Raw genomic sequence first — 23,938 nt, 5'->3', positions numbered from 1 at the left:
TTTAAGCATTTCATATTACTTTTTAAGCAAGTATATAGGTGCCATTTTCAGGCTTGTCACAATTGATCAATAAAACAACATAAAATGTATGTTCCACGAAGAGCCATCCCTTCTCCATTTGCTGGGTATTATTGCTTCCGGTTTGGTTCGCAGAAAGTCTCCAAAAGCATAGTCTCTCTGAAATGTGTATTTATTGTGACATCCGTAACGGATATATTTCCCTTATATTAAATATATAACATTTGAACAAACTGATATGTTCCTGATGCCTGGACTCTATCAACAGGGGTTTAAGAAAAATACATTTCACAATAAATACTGAGATTTTACATTCTGAAAATGTCACAAAAACTTAACTTAAATGTCACTTTTTGACTTTTTTGAAATTCTCCCCACCCATAATGTGGACGAACTTTCTCATGCTTTTGGTGCATGACTGTTACGTGTACCGTGTCATGAATACCAACGATGTGCACTCGGTGATCAACACGAAAGAGTGCGCGAACTTTGAGGACTCTCCCTATCGTTCATTCTGAGGACGGTCTCAATGCCCCCCGCTCGCGCACCAAAAAAGTTCGAAAGAAACTTTTCCGACTTTACACGAAGTCGAAATCGGACCATTACCTGATATACGTATAAAACCGCGCTCGTCGTGCTAACACTGACATACTATATTGTCATTGCAAAATGCGCTTTTGAGTCAGATTTGATCGTTCTCTTAATGATCTTTCAAACTTTTTTTGCGTGTCGGACTTTGTAGATTTTAAAGGGGCAACGCACATTACAGAAACGCGACTGGAGAAGATTGGGACGGCTTGTAAATAAAGATCGTTTAGCTAGTTTGGGCAAGAGAAGTAAAGCACACGATGTATAAATGAATAAAACAACAATAAAAGAAAGTTAAACTGAGTTTTACGTTCTTGGTATGCGGGACCACAACCGTCCTAATGTTTTGTTATATACGCGCACTTTTTATAAACGTGACTATAGTGCTAAACAGCTGTTTTGAAGTGTTCGTTTTTATTTCTGTACCTTATTCCGAACCCCAAATCGCTTCAATATAAGTTTTGCGCTTGCGTGTCGTTGCCGCTTTAAGACGAGGGGTGCCTTGAAACCGGCGAGTTCCATGTTTGTTTCTTGAAATTGAGAGCAGAGCCGAGCTCCATGTTGTGAAAAGTTATCATCTGCAAACTAAACTTTTGATTATGAGTTTTATTTCGTTTTCCTTTTTCGTCTAACTTATCCAAGCACGGAAGTCGCGTTAATCCTCGTATGGTCGCGCACTATGCATATTCTCGGGCGGTAGAAGTCATTTGCAGGAGGGTTTTTTCAATTCAAACGTAGCCAGCGGAAATATTTTAATACGAAAACCACTTTTCGCTTTTGGACCGGATCTCATGGACCACCCGTCCTCCTCGATCATCACGCAAGTGAGCAGGGACGAAGAAGCGCCTTTGCGGGACCAGAGTAAGTTAGAAGAAAGTTTGGGATCGGCACATGTCAAGCTCCTTTGAGGAATGTTTGGGGCGGCGCCGCTTGATACAATGTTAAAGTGCCCCGTTGATTCGCCGTGACTGAGAATTTAACGTCGATTTGCCTATTTCTGGACTTTAGTGATTATAAAACAAAGTTGATGCACCTGGTCCATTCATTTCTGGTATATGATGCAGTAAGGTGTCTCGTTGACATTAATAGTTAAGATCAACATGCATGCAGCAGTACGTTTTACGTAACAGCGTCTTTTAATGTTTATTCGTACGGCTTTGAAGTGGAGGAGGCGCGTCCTTGATGACGTCACTGACGTTTGAGGGAAGGTTGTAATTGCTTGTTTACTTCGTAGTGGGCTATACTCTGACCTGTCTGAGTCAGCCTGAACACACGTGAGCTCTTAAGACATGATGAATGACTCTTGAGTCAATGGTTGACGGGGGAGAATGCACTGTGTTGTCAATATAGTGGCATTTAGGGCAGCTGATCAATACAAGTGGGGCAAAATATGTATTTGTAGTGAAAACGAGTTGGGTTTGCAATTCTCAACCACTTCAAAAACAGATTTAGTCAAGTGTGGTTGGAATGTCCCTGGTCATTGTTTCACATTCACAGTTTGTAGGTCAAAGGGTAGATGACAAGTTACCATTGAATCAACCCAAGCAAAACCATCTTCGGTTATAAAGTAATAACGTAGTTGTGTGTCCTGTGTTGAATTGATCTTGTTTATTTACTCTCTAAGGTTTCATAAAGTTCTAATCTTATAAACAAGGCATTTCTTATCTGCTTATCTGATACGCTGTGTTACTTATGTTTTCTCTGGTGGTCATTTCCGTGACGTAAACTATTGGGAATGTGCGGACTAGTGTATCTAGCCACTTGTTTAAGCCTCGTGTTCGGTCAGTTTCAGTTGTTATAGACCACTTCGGATGACGTTAACAGCGCTGGTCCGACACAGGTGCCGAAGAACTTCATTTTTGAAACACAAGATACGCGACACAAACTTTGAACAATATACAACCAACATTTATAACAAATACATCAGATAAACAATTTCCAAATAATTATCAAATCTAAACCGGAAGCGTCTCTGGACCGGTGTTTACAAACTGCTACGTGGTCTATATGTGATTGACTGAAAACCAAGCTGAAGTCATTTTTAGTGATATGCTGTTTTCCATATGAAATCATCCTACGTAATGTAAAGAACATTCTGTGACAAAAATACAACCTCAATATATTTAAAATTGACTAGGCAATAATAAATTAAAATCAATGATCTCAAAATTGGATTACTTTAGCCTGAATTTCACAGACCGAGTCACATATTTCACTATTGTACACGTGCATAGAAAGAAGTATACCATTAATTCAAGAAGCCTTTTTTTGTTCTTTGAAACTAGTGATGTCATACCGTGGTCTTGAAGCGTTTGAATAAACACAGCCATGCTTTCTGAATGATGGCGACTACACTTGAGAACCTGAAGAGGATCTGGTATGGTTTCAGCCAAAGCAGTCGCCTCACTGCTTGTTTTTCCAACCGCTGTGTTTTTACCAGCACTCCTTTTTTCCTCTTACGCACACAGAGATGGAGATGCTTGACAGACCTGAGTTTCTGTTTCACATTCGAAGAAACCCGCTCCCTGTAGCAAGTTCAGTACAGAGCACGGAGTCTTCCCATCTGCCCGACCATTTACTTAGAAATGCATAAATCTACCAAATAATTAAGTTGTCTTAGCTGCCACCATTTAGGAGGATGCAATATGGTTATAAAAGGAAATGTACTGGGCCGCTTTGGTGTTTTTTTTTGTCCTAGAGAATGTTGCGGGACTAGCAATATCTCCGGTTGTCCAAATCAGTGTAAAATAAAACAGATTGTACTGAAAGAAAAGATGTGCCGTGCTTAAAGAGGAACCAGGAACAGCTATAGTTGTTTACTTGCTTACGCTTTATAGTTATACTCGGTAAAGTTATACTTTACGTACTCACTCTTATGGTTGTCACAAATCATGATATCAGATTAAAATATATTATAATTTTGTGATCAGTGTTTAATTCAGTGCCAATATATCACACTCAAAATAAGAGAGCGAGAGCGAGAGAGAATTTGTAACCACTGTGGCTCTAACGGGCAAATAGCTGCAAAACCACAATCTACGTCAGTGTCAACAAAACACTGGCGTTTAATTATTTACGATATATGTGTAGTATTATAAATATTAACCATCACGTTACAGGGCTCCAGACTGCGACCAGATGGTCGCATTTTGCAGCAACTATTTGAGCCAGCGCGAGCAATTTTTTCAAGTACACATGCAGCCTATTTGGATTTTTTCTATATGTAATATCTCATGTGAAAAGTTAAGTTGACCGCGAGCCCCCCACTGTAGGCCTATGTGTGTGAGAAGGAGGGAGTCCGGAGCTCATCATTTAAAGGGAGCTGATCGCGGCCTTTGCTAGTCGATGCTTTTGTTTATACCAGCCACGCAGCAGCAAAGCGTTCCTATAGCGGCTCTCCGCGCCGCCCTGCTAAAGATACAAACCTAGTCTATTTTTGATGTGATGTCACAAGTTTATAGAGTTTAAATACGATTCGTTGTTTGCTGTGATGGATTTTTTGAGCTTGAGGACGAGCAATTTAATATTTTAGACGTTTGAAACAAAACTTGACACAGCGCTGAATCATATCCAAGCCGTACGCCGAACGTCAGCCTAATGCTCTTGTCAAGATTTATGTGAAGTTATCTTTACATTGTGTTGTGAATATGACAAAAAGTGTCCTTGATATACAATTAATTCACCATAAGAGCGTAAGACAAGCCCTTTCGTTTTGCTTTAACACTACACACGATAGAATATATACTTTTTCATACAAAATGAAATGCACATTTTCTGTTGGTTCAATTGAATTCAGAGTGCTAATTTGGTCTGGTGTATTCAGAGTCCACAGTCTCTTTTCTTGGCACTTAAAGCTTCTCTGTCAGCTCTGACTCTGATGATAAATAGACTTAACTCACAGAAATAACACAGTATTTGTCAGTAATACAGCTATTTCGTGGAAACAGTTCAAGAATTGCATTGCAGGTGTGCCCGTGAATTTTCTGCTTGCGTTCCTAACATTTTCAGTCAGGGTACAGTGCTCCGAGTAAAAAAGTTATTCTGGAGCCCTGCGTTATTAATATCATGATTATTGTTAAAACCAGTAAATTGTGATGCCCATACTATATATATATATATATATATACACTAAAACTGATTATGTTTCCTTAAAGCAAAATTGCACAAAGAGGCCTGTTGTGCTCTTGTGGTGAGGAAACATACAGCGGTTGAGCTTGCATCAAGCTTAAACCTACGACAGTCGAATAGTAGTTTGTAATTCTACCATATGGCTATTGTCAGCTGTCTTTGTCTGTCTTTTAGGGTAAATGAATATTCATGAACACCCCAGTTATACTCTTTCATAGCTGACCATTAATTTCTTTATATAGTTGTGAGTCTTTTAGTGCTGAACATTAAACAGGCTAGAGTTCTACGTGATTAGATTTAGAAATGAGTGCTTTGCCTCATAGCATGAGCATGTAACATTTTATAGGCCATCAGCGTGCTCTCCTTTACACGTAAGGCTTGTTTCTACAGGCCGTGATGCTCATGGGGAATGCATTGAGTTCATACAGAATATGAATGGTGACCTTTTACCGTTTTTTTTCCTTTTTCTGCGCCTCAATGTTTTTCTAAACTAGACAGAAGTCATTGAGCAGATTTACGGAATAGTAAATGAGAATGTGACCGACTTAGTTTAAACCTCTGTCAATAAGGAATAAATACTTACTCCTTTTACATGTATGAGAACTGTTTTTCCTTTGATTCTCTGTGGCGGCATAAGAATAATAATATACACCGAATCCCAGTCCATGTTAAAGATATATTATGTACTTAGAGATCTGGACACATTAATATTGTACTTAATATACAAAAAATATATTTTTTGCACTTCTATTCATGGGGTCTCAAAATAGCACACGGGACAGTTCACCCAGAAATGAAGATTCTGTCATGTACTCACCCTTTTGTCATTTCAAATCTGTATGACTTTCTTTACACAAATGAAGATATTTTAAAGAATGTTTGTAACTATACGATGGCGAGGCCCATTGGCTAACTGGGTGAGGGTTTGACTGACAACGTTGGGCCAACGTTATGAAGAGTTTGGTTCCAAAATGTTTCCAAAGTATATTTTTGTTGTTTTTATTGTCTTTTCTTGTGTTAGGTAGCTGTATTTTTTAGTTCTAATGGCTTAAATCAAAACAAACTCTTCATATATAGTACACAATAATTATGCTGCAGTTTAATGTAGTATATGCTGTAGTATACTACAGTATTTGTATGGACGACAACTGTAGTAAAGCATTGCAAATACAGAACTCAGAAAAAAACTAAAAATAACATGGCCCACATTTATTAATCTGTAGAACGTTAATGTCCTTTTTCAGTTACCTGTCTATTCTTGTGATGACCTACACATGTGGTTTTTATTAAGATGATAACAGACGTACACATGTGCTGGCAACTTTTTGGCCTTTGCTACAAAACACTTCCAGGTTGCTCAATGTACTGCGCATGTCACACTCTGTACAAAGCCCTGGTGCCAGAGAATCATTAGTCTTTAATGATTGACGATTGGCTATTTATACCAATAGGCGGGATTTCCTTCACTAGAGCGTCCGTATTGAACGTTCCACTTTCCCTATTCATAATTATGGAACTAAAGCATCTTGTTAATTACTAAAGTCTTTGGTCAGGCCTCACAAAACTGTTGCACACCAAACTGGTGGTATAATTCAGTAATCGTCTTCTTAACAGCTTGGTTTTTGCGCTAAGAAATGTTTCTGTAGCCGGATTAATTTTGCGGCAAAGATTCATGTGTCGACGCGGAAGATGTGTTACTGAATAATGTTGTTTACAGAAGCTTAGCTTTTAGCGTGACCCCGTGAGGAACTGCCAAGACATTGTCCAGAACCATCTGATTCATTTTGGGCATGCAGTCAAAGCACCTGTTCACCGCTTTGTTATTGTACGGTATTTTTAGAAAGCCTTGTCATTTCTCCATGTTTGGGATTGACAACGACAAGAGCGATCGGCGAGCCTGTGAACGTTTACTAGCCTAAATATTCCTGATTTACCAAAACGTTGCTTTCTGTCTCAGGAGTTGCGGCCTCAGCTAAGTGGGTCACTGGATGTGGTCGGTAATTGGAATCCCTGCCTGTCTGCACGGCATTGTGGATTATCCCGGCACGGCGTTCCCAGGCTCTCGTTGTTCTGTACCTGTTTTGTTGTGTGTGAAACATGATCTGGTGGAGGCAGGACACAAAGGAGGCTCAGTGTGGCCCTTCCATTGCCTCGCGGCAGCTCTTACTTCACTTCCTGTTCCTATTTTGGTTTGGCAAGGCACAGCACAGCACTGTAGAGCTATGAGCCAGAGATATGGCTGCATTTCAGCGAGGGTGAGCAAGAGAGAAAGAGAGCGAATTCTTTGGGACGCCCGGAGGGATTCTCATGGTCTATGAGTTCTGTCAGGTGCTTTTGGATCCGCTCTGTTGGATCGGCCTTGTTGTTTCCTGTTCTGACCACTTTGTGTCAGTAAACAGTGGCTCTGTTTGACCCTTTGTAACATCAACTGCATGTGTGACCTATCAGATTGGATAAGGCTGTGCCGCGGTTTATTTTTTACACCTCGTTCTTAACACGCGACTGCGAGACTGTTAAGACGAAGATATTTTAATAGCGTCTCAGGTTTTAAACCTCACCAGCGAAATGGTGCTAGTGCTGGAAAGTTTGATTCAGCAGTTTGAAGCAGTCGTTCATCATTCAGAAATGTCTGCGGAATGGTTCGCATTCATTATCGTACTTTAGTCGAAGTTTAAGACCAAATAAAAGTATTAATAACTATAGATAATATTGAGATTCTATGTTTACAAGCCCGTCTTAAAGAGAGAGTTCACACCAAAATGATCATTTACTCATCCTCATGTCATTCGAAACGTGTATGACTTTCTTTCTTCTGCAGAACACAAAAGAAGATAGTTCGAAGAGTGTTTGTAATCAAACGACATTGGACCCCATTGACTGTATGGACACAAACCACCAACATGAGGGTGCAAAAATGGCAGAATGTGTTTCAGTGTACTATCCGTTTAATGCATATCTCTTTAAATTGGGCAAAAGATTACATTTTATAAAGTTGGCTACTGTATGTACAATGCTACTCTCATTCCCTGGCCTTCTCTCTCAAGGGGTGGCTAACAGGTTGCCAGTTGTGAGATCGCGTGTCATGGTTGTAAAGTCAAGCGCTGAGTGGCCTCTGTCCGTCAGGTTTGGAATAGCACGAAGGCCTCTTTAAAGAGACCTAGATAAAACACATTCAACCGTGTGAGCAGAAAATGATGCTTCCATACAAAACCGTGAAGCTTCAATACCACAGTAAAGTAATCTGTCTGACACTACATTTCTGGTATTTCTTTTGGTTATAACTATGTTTATTGGGAAGTGTTTTTCTGAGATTTTATATGTACTTTTTACTGTCAACCTTACAGGGACTACAGATGAAAATGAGCTTGTGTGGCTAAATCTGGCATAGTGACATGATGAAATGAAGTGCCAATTTTAATTAATGTGCAATGTCCCATTTGAAGTTAACATTTCAAATCTTTACTTAATTATGAATTATTTATTTAAGAAAGAACATGTTAACAAGTCTTTTTGTTTTTTACGCCTTTACATCTTTGTTTTTATGCTTCGCCCCTATTTTTCCTTCTTTTTTTAAACATAAAATAGTTTGTTGCAGATCTTTGTGCATTCAACATCAAATTATTTTACAAAATGTATTTGCGTTACAAATGATTATTGTTAGTTTTGGACACTGATCATTTCTGTACTTGCTTACAACTGATTTTTCTTTTAAAGCTCCAGTGTATGAAATTTAGCAGCATCTAGTGGCGAGGTTGTCCATTTCATATCACTATGGTGGATGACTCAGGGCTAAGATGTTGTCACTTTTTCACTTCTTTGCAGAAGAGATCGTGTATTTATGAAACGTGCTCTGTAGAGCAGTTTGTCTGTATAGGGCTACTGTACAAACAAAATGGTGAAGTCCATGCAAGGGGACCCGTGGTGTACGTAGATAGAAATAGCTCATTCTAAGGTAATAAATACATAACACTTCGTCTTTATACACCCCTGAAGGCATACGTAGTTATGTTTATTATTTAGCATTTTTGCCATATCCTCCAAGGAATTTCACAAATAAAGTAAAAATTTAAAATCTAACAACACTGTTATAGTCAATAGCGAATTATAAACAATTTCACACGGTGTTGCAATGTATTTATAGGACATTTATTTATTTTAAAGGATGTCCACCGACCCTTTCTTTGATCATGGTTGTTTACAAACTCAATTTGGTTCATGCTAATAGGGCGAAATGTTTCTGCATCGGTCCTTTCATTATGTTACTCATCAAGGTATCACATATATACCAGAGATACACAAATGGTCCAATCATTCATTTCTGTCCCCAACAGGGAGCACAACAAAATGTTGTTTTGCAATTCTGTTTATGGCTCGAACTGAGTGCCGTAAGTGGCCAAGTCTATATTTGTTAAGAATGCTGTAGCCCACCTCTGTCAGCAGCTGCCCGCGGGGTCTATTTAAATCTCTCTGATGTGAGATATCGGTGGAGTCCATGTGGACGCCTGTGTATCAATTCACATCCCCCTCATACACAATCGTACACATTTGTGAACTTGCCACCTTTTTGCCCCCGTGTTGCACTGTGCAATGTTTCACTATTACGACCCATCAGATTCTCAGGATGCTTTCGGAGAGCGACCTATAGATTAGGCTCCTCCTCAATCCGTTTTATGTTTGAAGGTCAAAAGACATGTTTTATATACCGATGAATGGTTGACAGCTTGCATATGTGTTATTTGGGTTAAGTTTGGTTTTAAGGGCAACTTTTATGTCGAAGGACATACCGCGAAGATAAATCTAAGTCAGAACACTAATCCACATTTAAAACAATGCCATCTTCCCCTTTTGGCTACTGCATCCAGTGCAAGTACAGTAAGGTACTTTATGTTCCGCACATACACACTTGTTTATGGTAACGTCTTTGGATACATGAGCTTTTAGTTTGAATTTTGATCGGCACTCTAATCCTCCCTGTTGACAGCTGTCTAATTTGTCAAAAGATTTTGTCCAGCAAAGTCCAGCTTTCGTCACTGTTGTTCGCTCTTGTAAATTGCTCTAAGGGTCTGGTGGGCTCATCTGCCTCGAGCCCAACATAGATCTGCAGTCACGTGGATTCCCTGTAATGTGTCACTATTCATGGATACCGGGCCTCTGTCTGCTGTGTTTGGTGACAAATATCTAGCTCATTAGCAAAGAGTTTGGAGTTCTTTGGCACGATTTTTACCTTATTTCACCAATTTATGAAGGAGGTAGTGTTACTGGGACGCTCAGATTATGAAGTAAGACTCGAGGAACTTATGGGTGTGACAGACATGTGTTTTCAATTAATGAGCTCTCTGTTCTCTATATTCTACACCCTTTCTGAAAATCCACGGATGCTGTTTTAATATACGGTTAAAATCAGTTCTGCTAAGGGGTTTCTTTCATTCAAAAATAATTACAACATTATAGTAAGTGGCTTAGACATACTGATTTGTAAGAAACAGCCTGATATTATATATATTATATATGTAAATATTTGTTATATCTCCACACATTTGTGCGTACATTTGTATTTATGTATGTATAAACACTCTACTTTTAAATATATATATATATATACACACACGCTTTATAAACACAAACATTTACACGCCACAAGCTTTATATAAACGCAAGCATTTATTTTACAATTGGTGAATTGCGATTAATCGATTTGACAGAACAAATGATATCCTTGTTAGCTTTTTTCTCTCAGTTCCGACGTTGGTACGTCATTTGTTTTGAAGTTATTTTAGACCAACAATTTCAGGTGCCTCTGATGTAAGTCATAAGCTGTCGGAAATAGTCAAGTATGTGGAGATATATGTCGGAGAACAGCGGGGTAGCTATGGGTGTGATAAAATGTGGTTTTCGTTTCCCAGGTACACCTCCACACGCTGCATCCTCCTCGAAGAAACCCCGCAGTCGTGGTATTTTCCACAGTCTCTTCTGCTGCCTGTGTCATGACGAAACGGATCACGTGCCCGTCAATAACAACGCCCCGCTTCTGGTGGAGGAAAATGGAACAATTTCTAAAGTAAGAGTCTTGCATTTTGTGTGTACTGGGCTGCTTAACTAAGAGCCACATGATCCACTGCGAAAGTGAGGAAATCCAAACCTTATGTTTTTGCGCAATTCTTTTCCTGTTTACGAGTTCAGCTGAATATGTTGTGAATTAATCTTACAATTGCATCAGTGTTAAACTCCGATGTCATCAATTTATTTGTGAATTCAATTATATAACGTGACCCTGCCTGTGAAAACAAAGCAAACTCAAATCAAACTTTGATGCTTGTTTTCTCAAAAGTAGATTTCAGCCTGGATTTCACAGACAGAATCACATGTATACGTTTTTTGAAAATTGACTCTGTAAAAGATGTACCCTACATTCATTTAGCAAATCGTGAAGCTATCTGAATAATGCCCTTCCGATAAGAAGCTATCACATGGGTATGTGAAAAGAAATTTGGCAAAGCTTCTCGTGATTCCATGCAACTTATGATTCGGGAAAAAAAACACGCCTGCGAACAACTATGAGCAGATCGGGTGTCAAGACTCAAGACGGTGTAGGTGTCGGGTTCAGATTTATGCCTTCTTCAGCTTTTTATAGTGATTTGATACACCCGGGAGTTATTTGTCACATCTCTGAAGCACCAAAAATATCGCCAGGTCTTCTGAAGGCGGGCTTGAGTACAGGGTTCAGTGGTGTCTCAACCTCTCCGTCATGTCAACGTGCACACTGCTGCTGGTGTCTGAGGCAGGCTCCCTTCAGATCGGTGAGCCCTCGCCGCAGGTCTCTGACTCTTGTGGACTCTCTGGACTAAGCGAACCCACTGGGAAATGTTTGGAGCGTTACAGTTCTTCTGAACTTTGCAAATGTTTGGGAGACAGCAAGTCTTTTGTTAAAAGCAAGATTACTACATACCTGGAGTCCTCTGCCTTTTCTATAAGCGAGTACCCGGAAGGTAAAATGCCCGCTGAATTGTGCTTTGGTCATTCGGAGGTCTCTAAACAAGGAGATATAAAAAAGGAAAGCCAATCTTTGGAGCATGCAGCCGAACTCTTTTCAGACAGAGAAATTCCTGTTTGCTCCCTAAACGAATCGGATGGATTTTGCTTTGGAAATAGTCAAATTAATAGTGAATTTTCCGATCAGCAGGACCAGTCCAGTTCGTCGGGATACAGCTCTTTGTTGGACAGCTGCTCTGAGCACAGCGAGTGTTTTGAAGTAAACAGGGATGCTGTCGACTTGGTTGAAGTAAACCAAACTGAGGGATGTGATCAAAGTGAGATTTCTGAACAGGATCCTGAACAGTTCACCTTGTCTGAGATGAACCCTGATATTTGTGAGACGTTTCAAGAATATGATGCTGAACAGTCAAGTCTATCTGTGATAAATCCAGATATTTGTGAGTCTTTACAAAATGATACTGAGAAGTTACATTTATCTGAGATTATTCCAGAAGATGATGCAGAACAGTTAAATTTATCTGAGATTAATCCAGAAGATGATGCAGAACAGTTAAATTTATCTGAGATTAATCCAGAAAATGATGCAGAACAGTTAAATGTATTTGAGATTATTCCAGAAAACGATGCAGAACAGTTAAATGTATTTGAGATTATTCCAGAAGATGATGCAGAACAGTTAAATTTATCTGAGATTAATCCAGATCATTATGAGTATTACCAAGAACATGATACGGAACAATTACATTTATATGAGATGGATCCGAATCTTCATGAATATTATCAAGAAGACGATACAGAACAGTTAAGTTTATCTGAGATGAAGCCAGATATTTATGAATCTTTCCAAGATAATTCGGAACAGTTAAATTTATCTGAGATGAATGCAGATCTTTATGAATATTATCAAGACGATGATACGGAACAGTCAAATTTATCGGAGACAAATCGTGATCTTTTGGAGTCTTCAGCATTAGATCTTTTAGATCCTGAAAGCGTTTCAGAATGTGACGCAGAATATCAAGAATCCTCAGAGCTGTACGGTGTTTACGAGGAGAGCGCCTCTGTCTTATTTGAACAACACAGCTTGGCTGTTCAAAACCTTGCAGTTCAACTAGATTCTGAAGACCTTGACACGTATAAACAATGTAAGCCGGACATTCAAAACAAGCCTGCTGAATACCATGTCAAACATGTTGACTCCGCTGATCTGTGTCAAGTCTCTAAAGAAAGCAAGCCATCTGACCACTGTGTGTCCCCTGAGCAAACACAGGTTTCTGGGCAAATGGAGACGGCTGATGACAGAGCGACGCTGGACAGCCCGTTAGAGACGGATGATTGTAGCCGGACCTACCATGTCCCAACTGAAGATACTTCACAGCTGCGTAACCAACCTTTTAAACCCAGCAAATCCTCTGAAGACCATGCTGCATATGTTAAGACTTTAGAACAATGCACACGTTGTGGAACACGCTTTGAAAAATGTGACGATTGTAAACCATGCCGCCCTGCAATTCCTACGGAGCGGTCCGAAGGCCCATCAAAAACACAATGCTCAGTTTTTCATAGCTCTGAACTACCCAAAGAAAACCAAAGCAACAGCTCCAAAGTTAAGAAACCAGCCATGTGTGATGCCATGTTTTCTGGATCGATGGAAACCTTTGAAGCTCGCTGGCTTTCTCAGTTTCTTACTGATCTTCTGACACACAATCAAGAGTCAGTGAATCAGTCCAGCGATGATTCAAAAACCAACGAAGTTGATTCAGATTTTCATCCTGAAGTGCAGGATTTGGTGGACTGCACAAAGTTATGTGCAAAATGTGCAGAAAAAGGGAGCTATGCTTATTTTGATGGTGATAAAGAGGAAATGTTTGGCATCCATACTAATGTTCTCATGTCTCTAGATACAGTGATCAAAGTAGGTTCTTCAGATGAATCAAGCGAGGAGGAGTATTCAGATTGCATTGACGGTAAAAGTCAAGACAGCTCTGAAACGGATGAATCGTTCAGAAGTTTTGCTGATGAGTCAGAATCGTTTGAAATCTTCTCGGATCAAGCATGTGATAAGGTAAACGTTTTTGGAGAGCTGTCTATTCCTCAAGAGTACACAGAGGAGAGTGATGAAAAGACCTTTGACGGGTATAAAATGGAAGCGTTAGATGTTTGTGAGGAAGCACTTGAGGTTGATTCTAAGGAACAGGACGGGAACCTCACAGGACCTAAAGGTCATAAGTCGTATGCAGAAGCTCTTTCTGTCGGACTCCCCATTGATCCGGGTCACAACCATGAATCTTGTTCTAAAGATGAGGCCTGTGAAACTGGAGATTACGAGCCTGATTTTATTGGTGAGAATTCCACACTATTTTCTGATGAAGACGAGGGCAGTGAACCTTGCCACAAAAAGGGAGAGCTTGTTGAACCCCTAGAGGATATTTGCATGTCTTGTGATTCACCCATTGAAGATTTTGGACTTCAAACGGTTGTTGCAAATGCTTCTGATCATTTGCTCACAGATTCCACACATAATGGAGATGACACTCTTAAATTGTTTGATACCGTCAAAACAGAAATTGAGGACAGTCAGGATTTAACTGAGCTTTTCCGATTTGAAAATGAAGAGATCACGCAAGAAACTGAATCTGAGGTTGAAAATGAAGATATGTGCCATGTCTTTGAAACTGAGGATCCTCACGGACCTTGTTGTGGAGAGATTGAAACTAGTGAAGATGAAGCATCTCTGTTTGACTTTGAAGATGTTGTGGCGTGTGCCAAGGAATACGATAAAGATAAAGAGACCAACGCTGTTGATCAAGAACCTCTCATATCTTCGGCACTGGAAGAAGAGTCAAACAAAGAAACTGACGTTTGTCACGTTTCCATCTTGGTTGGTCAGCAAGAGTGTCAAGCTGAGACAGAACACAACTCTAAGCTTTCCACTGAAGCAGATGGTCTGTCTGAGCAAAGCAATCGAAATAAAAAGCTTGAGCAACTTGTACATCAAGTTGCAAGAAATAAGGCGCCTGAAGCTTGTGAGCAGGAGGTGCTCTATAAAGAATCTGACCAGAACACGACATCAGGGGAGAACGATTCATCTGAAGACAGTGAAGTAACAGATGATGAAGAGTATCCAGAGTTGTGTGACTGTGAAATTTGTGTCCCGCCCATAGAGCAGGTACCTTCAGTACTTTTATACACATTTGATACTTGAATGCTGATATGGGTATTTGTCTATGTACTGTATATGTAAGAGAGCCATTCTAGAAATGTAATTCAATGAAATGACTTCAATTCTTGTTAAACATGTTTGTGTACTTTGCATATTAATTTCGTATTATATACACATACATGTATATGCATATATTTAGGAAAATATTAACATGAATAAATGTTTAAAGTAAACGTAATTTAAATTAAATAAATATATACATTCAAATATTTCCTAAAAATAAACATATATGCGTACGTGTATGTGTTTATATATACAAAATAAATATGCACATTTAATATGTAAACACAAACTTTGCTATTGATCACAGTTAACCGTTGAAGAGCCCTACTTGTACAAGTCTGATCTGAGTTGGGAAACATTCTTGACTTATTTTTTGCTTTTGGAATTTAAGTTGGGATGAAGTCAGTGGCAACAGAGCTAAAATAAGCCCTTGAGCAGGGTTCTTATTCCAAGTCGTGTCTGAGTCGTCTCCGTCCTCTACGACCTGGAAATGAACCTGGTCAAAAGAACCATATCCGCCAGACTCCACGTGTCTCGAGCTATATGTGTTCTGTAACTCTAGGACAGACTTAGTTTCAGGCTGTGTTTGTTTTTGGATGTAAAGAGTGGGTGACCATCATGTTTGTAATCTTATCCCAGCAGAGGTCTTACACTCTTATCTTCACTCAATACAATATTAGTGCTCAAAAAGCTACTAATACACCCAATTATGAGTGGTCGATAACCAAAATCCTTTTATGGTACCAGTAAATTTCAACCACATATTATTTTACAAAATTTTATACTTCATGCAATAATATTGTTTATTAAAGAGTTAAAAAAAAGATTTAAAGGTATAGTTCACCCAAAAATGAAAATCGTTTTAACATTTACTCATCCTCATGTCATTCTAAACCTGTAGAAACAGAAAAACTAATATAAAACGTGTAGCACTTTAATTTACAGTCCTATTACCCTATGTACATACTGTATACTTACTACAATAACTATATATTAACTATGTACTTACCCCTAATCTTAAACTTGTACGATGTAGTTACCTTATACTACCCAGTGCTTTCTCAGGTAAGTACACTTTAGGTACACGTACTGTAAAATAAAGTGCAACCATAAAATGTTTAGTTATAGCTTTACAGTTTGATTGGTTAAGTTACATTGAGGCAGTTGTTAAGTATACAACATATACTGTACATACACATGTGACCGCCCTTTATTTGGGTTCTATATTAATGTGCTAAGTTTAAATGGCTTGGCAACCGTAAACAAAATGAAGCAGTATAGAATAGCATACATCTTTATTATTTGACACATCATGCTACCCGTCCAGACACTTGATCATACATTTAAGCTTTAAAAATAAATTATAACGTTTACAGGAAAGTTGATTGTCACTAATGTGCCAATTCTATCTTATAAATCTCTCTTTGCTGATTCCTGTGTTTCAGTGATGTTCCTGAATGTAAACTGTATTTTTATTGTCAAATAGCTGCTTGTTTTAAATACCAATATAGCTACTTGTTTACCGTGGAATTTTAATTACAGGTCCCAGCCAAACCACTTCTTCCACAAATAAAGTCTAAAGATGCTGGAAAGATCTGTGTGGTGATTGATCTGGATGAAACACTAGTCCACAGTTCATTCAAGGTAAGCAAATGTGTTGATCCCACTTCATAACTGGAATGGGTGAGAATAAACTATATGTCACATGCCGTGTGCTGTTGGCAGCTCAGATCAAGCACATCATGGTTAGGGGATAAGGAGACTTAAATGTTATGACTAGACATTTTAAACCCATCGCATGGGCCAAATTCACATTACAGATCTTCGAGTTTCACTTTTTGATATCAAGTTAAATGGTTGACATCAAATTGATCTCCACTTGGTTTTCACTGAACCAAAGCGTGAGGACAGAAAAGGATCAGTTAAAGTTTACACAGGGGGTGTCCTGTATGCCAGCGTTTCAGCCAAGGAAATTTCTTTGTATTGTAATGTAAAGAATGTTTGGACATGGTTAATTTATCATCATAACGCCCCCATGCTTGACCAAAGAGAACACAGCATATAGTTCATTTCAAGGGTCAACTACGGCAAATATTGGATGCCAGTTATTTTAGATGGCAGGAGAAGCACCATTATATATGCAACTAAAGTGATGATGGATTGAATGCTCTGTATTAAACCCAGAGTGGCACCTTTCATTGTGCTTATTTGAGTTTGTCATGAATGAAATGTATTACATTACCTAGTGCAGGTGTTGTTTAAATAATTTTGGGCAATGTGTCTGATTTGTGTTGCATTTACTTAGTTTTTTCAAACGTGTTTAGACTTCGAGATATACAGCAATCTGTTGTGTCCATACTAGGCACAACATTACATTTTACTACATTTTAATTAATTATTAAATAAAAAATATTTAAGCGAAAATGCTAATCTGAATCTTGTTATTAAATGCGTTTAATTAAAAAATATTTAAGTGCAAATGCTATTCTGAATCTCACTTTGAAAGCATTAATTTACACAAGTGCTGTTCATACTTCCTTACCGCTAAGCCAATCCGAATTTGTATGTTGTGATTTTTTTGTACAGTGGACCACAAAAAGCACTATTTACATAATCGATATATAAATAAATATATATATATAAATATATATAATGCTAATCATTCATGCTTACATACATATAATATTTAGAATATTTAATGGAATTTTGGGTTTGATCCCGGTGAACACACATACTGATAAATGTATATATTGAATGCACTGTAAGTAACATTGGATAAAAGCGTGCGCTAAATGCATAAAATGTGAATGTATCGGACTCCAGATAACCTTTGTGCCGCTCTTATGTAGTTGTTTTGGAGTTTGTCAGCCACTATAAATTGTTGTTTGTAAAGTGCTGCATCAAGAATCTACTACAGTGTTAGATAGTAAAGTAAAATTTTAGGGTGAACGTTTAATTTTAATGCACAGTTCAGCACCATAAGAACAAACGTGAACTTATAGCATTTTCCACAACAGCATAATGTTACTTCATGGCATCTGTGAATGTAGGTCACTCTGTCCTGACATCTCTATAACACATAACGCTGGTTTTAGGTTCTAGATCTATCTAAAGATCCAGTTTATTGCAGTATTCTGAACGTGAAATGGAGCCTTTCGCGTATTTACACATCAACCTCAATAACAACTTATTATGACTTGTGCATGCATGCGTATTATAACTCATACACAGTTAGTCACCTGCAGTACACGCAGACCAAAATATAAAATTATAATTATTGAACATGGTTTCGTCTGTTAATTTGTTTGGTTATCGGTCTGGCTAGTGGCTAATTACAGTTTTTTATATTTAATTTACATATTAATTAATATTCCTTTTTGTATTGTACTGTATATTATTAATTTTATTAAAATGAAAACAAATCAACATTTATTGATTCTTTGAAGTAAAGTTTGGGCCACACAACGTTTGTTTATGTTGCTGCCACTGAAACCATCTGTACAAAGCAACATTACGGATTCGGGGGACTTTTGTGCAATATGGACTACTATTATTTAGCTTTTTTTATTTTACAGCAGTTCCACAGAAATAATAGTTAACAATAGCAAAATTATTATTTTTGGGTGTGCTGTCTAAAGGAGTAATAACTCCGACAAGTTTTTCATGATAATTTACTCACCCCCATGTCATCCAAGATGTTTATGTATTTGTTTCTTTAGTCAAAAATAAATTAAGGTTTGTGATGAAAATATTCCAGGATTTTTCTCCATATAGTGGACGTCAATGGACTCCAAACAGTTGAAGGTCAAAATTACAGTTTCAGTGCAGCTTTAAACGATACCAGACTATGAATTAGGGTCTTATCTAGCGAAATGGTCGGTCATTTAAAAAAAGGGGGATATGCTTTATGTATATGTTTTATAAACAGAAATGCTCGCCTTGCTGTTTTCTGCGATGTGCGGCCATGACTTCACTAAATAAGTAATTACATTGAAAAGGTCACGCTTGACGTAGGTGGAAGTACAAAGTCAGTGTTTACAAGTTGAACGTGCAAGTTTATTACGTGAGCGCACGTCGCAGAACAGAGCAAGGCGAGCATTTGTGCTTATAAAGCATATACATTTTAACTTTTTTAGAAAAGGAAAAGTAAATTAACATGAAAATGTATTTTTAGAGTGAACTACTCCAAGTTATTACTCAAAGTCAAGTCAATTTGTATCGTTTATTTTTTCTTTCCAGCCGGTGAACAATGCTGACTTTATCATTCCAGTGGAAATTGATGGAACAGTACATCAGGTGAGCCTCAACTGTCATTGGATGTGATTGGATAACTATATTAACAAGGTGATGAGATTAGTTGTGACAACACATGAAGTTCAAAGGTGACAACAAAAGGCTGGAAGAGAACCCTTCGAACAAGTGTTTTCTCTGTTTAATATGAGTGTTACAACCTGACAGTATCGCGGCCATCTTAGCTGATGGCTCAGAGCAGCGGGTGGCTATTTTTGTGCCGTGACGAAACCGAGGAACCTTGACATGATTCTGAGAACTCACTGGCCATCGATCTCTCCTCAGAGCGCTTCTCCGGCTCTCTCTCAGGCCGTGACAGCACGATGTCTTGGTCCTTTAAAGGGCAACATCAAGACCATTACACCAGGATATGGATGATGTCAGCCAGACTCTGGCTTTTGCCTGATTCAAGTAATCCAGGATAGGCTTGTGGTGTCAGGAAAGCCTATTCGGGATAACTTGGTTCAGGAATGAGACCACCAGCCATCATAAACCAGCTTGGCTGACCCAGTTTTGTTTGTAAATCAACCTGTTTTATTGTCTCGTAAAACAAGTTTATCGTTCTGTGATCGTATAAAGCTGAAGTGTCAAGATGCTCTGTAATATCAATCTTATTTATAAAGTAAAATATCTTGTGACGGAATGGGGTTAAGCACTGTTTGTGACCTCTTTATGGTTGACCTTGTTGGCTGGTATTCCCCTTCATATGCGAGCTGTGAATTGCATTAGTTTCAATTCGACGCATATTTGAACCGTTTTCTCTTGTTTGTTCTCTGAATGTAGGTGTATGTTTTGAAGAGACCTCACGTTGACGAGTTTCTCAAGCGAATGGGAGAGCTGTTCGAGTGCGTGTTATTCACCGCCAGCTTAGCCAAGGTAAGATTTGTTAAAGGTAACTTGCTCAACGCAAGGTATTTAACATCTGTTTTATTAATAAGGCGTCTTCAACGTCACTTACTGTGTCAGACAGTTTTATAGATGGTAACCGGGTTCCCATGTCATTTATGAATATCATAAAACGTAATGGAAACGTTTACTGGAATGGGGTAGAGGGCGTTAACACTGGACCAATTATTCTTTTTTGACAGTTCAATTGAGGATAACTAAATTAATGACTCATTTATGTCAACTCCTTGAAGAAATGTAATACTTCTTATCCAGTAATCTCGAACCCCCCCCATCTAATGGTGTATGTTTTATTTGGCAGTATGCTGATCCCGTCTCAGACCTACTGGACAAGTGGGGTGCTTTCCGTAGCCGTCTTTTCCGTGAGTCTTGCGTGTTCCACCGCGGAAATTACGTGAAGGACCTAAGCCGTCTAGGAAGGGATCTCAACAAAGTCATCATAGTGGACAACTCACCCGCCTCTTATATCTTCCACCCAGATAATGCTGTATGTTTCTGCATTACTGTCTGCCTTGTTTGTTTTGCAGTGATGCTTAAGCGAACATATTCAAAGTGAATAATGAACCCAAACATAGTCAATTTACTGTCCCTCGTCCTTTCAAACCTGAATGATTTTCTTTCTTCCGCAGAACACAAAGATATTTTGAAAAATATTGGTAACCGTTCACTTCTATTGTATGGACTCAAAACCAATGCATGTCAATGGGTACTGCCGTTGTTAGGTTACCAACATTCTTCAAAACATCGTCTTTTGTGTTCTGCAGATGAAAGGAACTCATACAGGTTTGAAATGACAAGAAGGTAAATAAATGATGACAGAATACACATTTTTGGGTAAACGTTTCCTTTAAAACAGTGCATATGCTTTAACTTAGTTGTTTGTACTGCTTTGTTTGGTTTTGACGTGAAGTTTTGTGTTCTCCTCAGGTACCTGTAGCCTCCTGGTTTGATGACATGTCAGACACAGAGCTGTTGGATCTCATCCCTTTCTTCGAGAGACTGAGTAAGGTGGATAACGTCTACACTGTGCTCAAGCAGCAGAGGACTACTAGCTAGCATGATACTAGGGGCAGCTGTCACTATGGGGCCAGGGAGGCTGCTGGGCTCGGAGCACCATGCTGCTTCCCCAATCAGGACCAGCCGTTAGCTCAGTCCTCGTCACCTACCCAGAATTCCATTCACAGGATGTTTGATGGAGAAAACGAAGTGACATGACAGAACTGTGAAGGACTGCTTTATCAAATACACGCATAGAAAGTTAATTGATTCTCGAACACTTGAACGGGTGACTCTTAGGAACGGTGTCTTGGTTATATTTCACCCCAGAGTACAGAAGAAACGACATTTAGCTTAAATTCCCATTAGTGCTATCTTTATAGTAATCCTTCTGAGCACTATAAATACAAATTTTACAATTAATTATGTAAATTGTAAGGTATTTATATGTAATGGTGGCAGTGGTTGTACTGCCTTTCGTTTATGGTAGTTTTAATGAAATAAAAAATACTTTATTACAGTAATGACAGTTTAATGGCACGGCCATGAAGAAAAATAAATGTAAAAAACTGTGAATTATTTTAACATGAGGAACAAAATGCCAAAAAAACAAATAGGCAAAATATGTTTCTTTGTGCCTTTGGGTAAAACGTAACCTGGATATGTTTTTATGAGACTTACCCCATTATGTTCCATTTTTGCAACTCTTTCAGTATCAAGATTGAGGGAAGCCCTGTTATAATGAAACAAGTTCATTGTCCTCTTTGGTTGGTGATTTGAGAAGATCTGATGTAAGAACATTACTACATTTCTTCCTCTTCTTGGGTTTATATTTTGAGCTGAACTTCCCTCATTCCCTGTGTTTCATGAGTTTACCTCAAGTGCCCAAGAAAAAACCATGAATAGCAATCACAGAATTCTATGCTGTTTTTTAATCTAGCCAAAATATTTTATTGGACTTTGAGAAATTATTTTTCTAAAATCATGTTTACTTTTTCGTTCTCCATTTCGATGTCCTAATCGGGCAGGAAAAGACCTGATGATACAATCAAGCAGCGCAAGTTTCACAAAGCAAGAGATTTAAGGAAGGGAAATGAACCCTGCACCTTTTCTGTATCCGCCTAAATTTCACTTTTAAAAGTGAAGATGCACCGTTTCTTTTTTTATGTTCTTTTCATCTAATGTGAGGTCTTTCACCGTGGCCTTAAAATTACTGTAGGAAAATCTTGTCAGACAATATGAAAGTGGTCTTATTTACAAAATCAGTATGTCTGAAACTGTATAGTTTAAAATTTATAACAGAATGCCATTTATGTGTTTATATTAATCAAACAAGTAAAGAATACTGGAATTAAACCCTGATCATTCAGCGCAAGCAGAGTGACTTTTAATGCCTTAACTCTCCATTAGATCACTAAGCTGTCAGATGGGCAACCTGGTTCTTTGAGAAAGTGGCATTGGGCATAGGTGGGCAGTGGGTTGGAACCCCCTGTTAACGTGCTGTGGATGTGCCTTGATAGTGGTGTCATGTAATATGGATGTATTAGCTCATGTGGATCGTGTACTTGCTCAGCACTATCGGAGTTGACTTGTTTTGCTAGTGCCAATGTTGATGTTATGAAAAGTAATGGTGATGTTTGTGTGCACCCAGGAGAACGCGGAAGATGATTTTGTGGTTTTTAATACTGGTGTTTTGTCCATTTTCAGTGTTTGCATTTTTAAATAGATGTGGAGATGACAAGACGTGTGCCATCTTTCTATACTTGTGATATTAATGAAAATAGTGCTGTGCTATGGAGAGAGAAAAACTTTTTGTTATTCATAAAAGGCTTAAAGAGCAGCTCGATTGATATTTCATTCTTAAAAAGCACAATTTGTCTACTTGAATCTCACCCTGTATTCTCTTCTGCTATTTCCAATAGTATTTACATGTAAAGGAACATGGTTTGTGTATTTAGTTCATTTGGTTCATATTTTGGGTTATTTGACAACTACATACATCTTTTGAAACATTCTTTAAAAAATTACAATTTGTTCTGTAAAATTTCATTGAGTTAAGACATTTATCAGTCTTCCTTCAAATCCACTTTTCCTTTTGTAAGATAAAAACAAAGCAAAAACCTATTTCAACATTATATTTGTTTGCATGCTACTTGGGTACATCATGTCTTTCAACATCTCAAACTGATGAGACGGTACAAGACGTGTTACTGAATCGTATGTCTGACTGGGTACATTCTCATGAGGTCCGGCTACTCATCAATCTCTGCACAGCTTCTCACAGTTGCCTGCTTATGCAACAGGACCGGACCAGTCCCGTTTCGTCTTGGTAGTGCTTGATTCAAATAATAAGCTATATTTTTGCCGATTTGAGCTAGAAGCCACTTTTCCATAAACACACTTGTTTAAACGTTTTAACCAAAAATGTGCCTCACTGCATTCGACAAACATGAGAATTGTTAAGATTTACTGCATGTTTAGGTTTGTTTGTAAATAGTTTCAACATGATCTAAATGCAGTCTATGCAATTGTTTCAACATTATCTGAAGGCAATTTTAATCTATCTAGCTACAACTTAGTTGTTTAATTGTATTTGAGCTGGGTATACAATCCCTTAGTTCGTTTATTAAATATGGCTCCCTCTAGCGTTGGATATAGGGTAAAGTTTCTTCAATGTACAGTGTTGTCTTCATAGTACTGTCTCAGCAATATCATGGTAAAATGTTATATGCATATAAATCTAACAATATACAAAATTTTGATAAAATTGTATCCATAGCGACTTACAGAGAG

The 23,938-nt window shown here is 38.3% G+C and overlaps 1 protein-coding gene across 1 annotated transcript; it reads left to right on the top strand.

Annotated features, from left to right (window-relative positions):
* The first annotated feature begins 469 nt into the window (after positions 1 to 469).
* ctdsp1 (CTD (carboxy-terminal domain, RNA polymerase II, polypeptide A) small phosphatase 1) lies at positions 470 to 23,279 on the top strand. The gene is made up of 7 exons (XM_079463955.1): positions 470 to 1,467; positions 10,638 to 10,792; positions 16,496 to 16,597; positions 19,193 to 19,249; positions 20,027 to 20,119; positions 20,451 to 20,636; positions 21,077 to 23,279. The coding sequence occupies exons 1-7, from the start codon at positions 1,398 to 1,400 to the stop codon at positions 21,203 to 21,205; spliced, it is 792 nt and encodes a 263-aa protein (XP_079320081.1). The 5' UTR covers positions 470 to 1,397; the 3' UTR covers positions 21,206 to 23,279.
* Positions 23,280 to 23,938: the final 659 nt, after the last annotated feature.

Source organism: Barbatula barbatula (genome assembly GCF_947034865.1).
Source record: "Barbatula barbatula genome assembly, chromosome: 9".
Lineage (NCBI taxonomy): Eukaryota > Metazoa > Chordata > Actinopteri > Cypriniformes > Nemacheilidae > Barbatula > Barbatula barbatula.
This window is presented reverse-complemented; position numbering and strand designations above follow the sequence as displayed.

Bases quoted from the DNA above. Each gene is read 5' to 3' on its own strand.
- ctdsp1 (XM_079463955.1), top strand. From the start codon at position 1,398: ATGGACCACCCGTCCTCCTCGATCATCACGCAAGTGAGCAGGGACGAA. The intron at 1,468-10,637 runs GTAAGTTAGAAG...TTCGTTTCCCAG, and splicing joins AGCGCCTTTGCGGGACCAGA to GTACACCTCCACACGCTGCA. The intron at 19,250-20,026 runs GTGAGCCTCAAC...CTCTGAATGTAG, and splicing joins TTGATGGAACAGTACATCAG to GTGTATGTTTTGAAGAGACC.